General features: G+C 47.0%; 1 protein-coding gene across 1 annotated transcript; it reads left to right on the forward strand.

Annotated features, from left to right (window-relative positions):
• Positions 1-2,324, forward strand: LOC9641160. The gene is made up of 2 exons (XM_002994516.2): positions 1-1,900; positions 1,963-2,324. Exons 1-2 carry the CDS (start codon positions 1-3, stop codon positions 2,043-2,045), a joined length of 1,983 nt encoding a protein of 660 aa, XP_002994562.1. The 3' UTR covers positions 2,046-2,324.
• The last annotated feature ends 318 nt before the right edge of the window (positions 2,325-2,642 follow it).

Consider the following 2,642-nt stretch of genomic DNA (forward strand, 5'->3'; position numbering starts at 1 on the left):
ATGTCGCGCCTGGGAGTGTATATTTGCTATTGCAGCACGGCAGCAGCAAACAGTAGCGCCTGTCCTCCTCGAACTGGGGAGCTTGCCAACCAGCTCAGCCGAACGAACAGCGAGTTGGAGATGGCGCTATACTTCAAAGCGTGGCTTTTTGTCCTCCATGAGATGGCGAAGGGTGCGAAGATGAGCTCAGTGCAGTGGATGGATTCACAGATGGATTCGTCCAGTATTGCGGAGGCAGTGCACAAGAAATGGCTTGAATTGATCAACAGCAGAGCTGTAGAGGAAATTAGTGAGTCACCGGATGCCAGGAACGAGAATCTACTCCAACGAGAGCTTGAAAACTTGAAGGATGTACTGCCGGAAGAGGGGGAGGTGCAGGTGCTTTTTGTTTTTGATGAAGGTCGCGGTCTCTTACCGAATGGGGAAAGCACCTTCGGTATGGCACAATCGCCGTTTGACCAGATGAGGCGAGTGGCGAGAGCTTTCTTCACACACAAGAAATACTTTGCAGTTGTCATGGATACGATGTGGAGTATCAGTAATCTCCACATCAGTAATCTGCAGCCTCGACGGCACGAGGACCAGTCGAGGAAAGCTAATATCCTGGGTTTGCGGCTTTTAAGGCCTATTTATCAGGTGGTGAATATGGACCTTGTTCCTCGGACTACGGATTTGTCTCCAGCTCAGTTGTTCAGGTATGGAAGGCCCCTATGGAGTAGCCGCCTTGACAGCAATCCAAATGTGTGGAGCCTCCTCGATCTCGCGGAAGCCAAGCTGGTTGGGGTGCTGCACGGGGACTTTCAGGGGCAAGCTGTGGACGTTTGTGGTTCTACCGGAAAGGTACAGATGGCTGAGAGCCAAGCGTTGGCCTTGCTTTCAGCATCAGCGGGCCTGGAGATATGCCCGCGGAGTGCGCAAAGCCAGCTTCTTGTCGCTTCTCACATGAGTATCCTTACGTTCATCTCCCTCGATCGTACGAGAGTGCATATCAGTCAGCCCGTGGAGCCCGTTGTGAGTGAAGCGGCCGCTAGGATTCTCAACCGCAAGAGTGGCGAGCCTCTAGAAGTTGCTCTAGGGCTGTTCCTGAACGGCTGCTACAATGGCTATGTGGATGCTGGACCTCGGGGGGAATTCATAGTGAAGCTCATCTTGCTGCAAGCTTGTTGGAGCTTGTACAAGGGTGACTACTACCTACGCCGCATTCCTCTCCGGGATTATATCGGACGATTGCTGGGCTGGGAGGAGGCACAGGTTGACGAGGCATGCAGCGGCCTGGATGAATCCGCTGCCGTCTTTTTTAACAGTTTTATGCTGGTTAAGCAGGGGCAGTTGACACCCGAGATCTTGGCAGCTGCGTTCATGAGAGGCTGTGCAATCATGTACAAAGCCAACAATAACGTCCGAGGTTATGACATTGTTATTCCGGTCTGGACTTCCTTGGGGATGACTGCGCTGCTCGTTTCGGTTGAGAACAGTAGAAAGTGTGGGTGGCTCAACAAAGCTTCTACGACTGTGTTGAGGCCGAGGCTCATGCAAGTCTCAGGAATCGAAATCAAAGTGGTGACGGTCCTCATCAATGTCCAAGAACCAAACCTTAAAGAGCCAGTGCCAACAAAGTTATGGAAGAAGGATGAGATGCATAAGTCTTACTTGCAGGGTGACGAAGCTTATGGCAAGAAAACGGAGCCTGTTGCGCACATAACAGTTTATGGTCTCGAACGCAACTTTCGTTTCCTTGGTGCTGAGACGAAGAGACTTCTAGCTGAACTTTCAATTGCGGGGCCGGATGTGGAGGTGGAGGCTGGAAAGCAATCAGAGGAAGTGAAATCATGGCTCCATTTGCTGCTTCCTGACACGTATAAGCTTCCAATTCCAAACGTCTCTGACATTAAGGAGCTTGGTAAGACACATTCGTGATACGCTATTCCCATGATATCATGATGTGACATTTCAAGTTTACAGGTGATCCGCGACAGAAGCGCCCAATAGATGCCACAGAGAAGTTTGCGGATGATTTGCAACAGAAACGCTTAAAAGTTGCCTGAGAATTGGTAATGCCATTTGGTTTAACAAATGCTCCTACAACTTTTTAGAAGTTGATAAATCAAGTTTTACAGCCTTACTTGAGAAAAGCAAGATCGTGGCCAGGTCGTTTAGAATATTAAGCATGTAGTAGTCTTATGATTCGGGTTATGTTGTAATGGTTTTGCATAAATATAGGATTATTAAAAACTTTTATTTTATTTTAGAAAATCAATTTAGCTTTTGGCTATGCAAATCACATGAGAAACAACACTCAACCATGAAGCTCTCCTTCTCACCAAGATCCCTAACACCACAATGTACACATAAATTTGAAATAGAAAGCAAAATGCATCCTGGAGCTCACCCTGAGAAAAACAAAATGTCAATGAAGGAGAAAATGATGGAGCTTGTAACTGTCATGACACAAGGCTTGCAAAGATGCAAAGCAATCATGGCCATAATAACCCTTGCAAAGGCTATGGCCATAGTTGTGAGGCTTTACCATGAATTGTGAATTGTAATTGATTTGTATCTAGGGTTTGACTAACTTAAAATATCTTTAAAAGCCCTTTAGATCCATATATATAACTTATATACTATCTTTGTAACTTGAGTTC

This window comes from Selaginella moellendorffii, unplaced genomic scaffold (assembly GCF_000143415.4).
Source record: "Selaginella moellendorffii unplaced genomic scaffold, v1.0 SELMOscaffold_358, whole genome shotgun sequence".
NCBI classification, from domain to species: Eukaryota; Viridiplantae; Streptophyta; class Lycopodiopsida; order Selaginellales; family Selaginellaceae; genus Selaginella; species Selaginella moellendorffii.

Excerpts from the sequence above, each read along its gene's own strand:
- LOC9641160 (XM_002994516.2), top strand. The coding sequence starts at position 1 with ATGTCGCGCCTGGGAGTGTATATTTGCTATTGCAGCACGGCAGCAGCA. Across the intron at positions 1,901-1,962 it reads CTCTGACATTAAGGAGCTTG|GTGATCCGCGACAGAAGCGC; the intron begins GTAAGACACATT and ends TCAAGTTTACAG.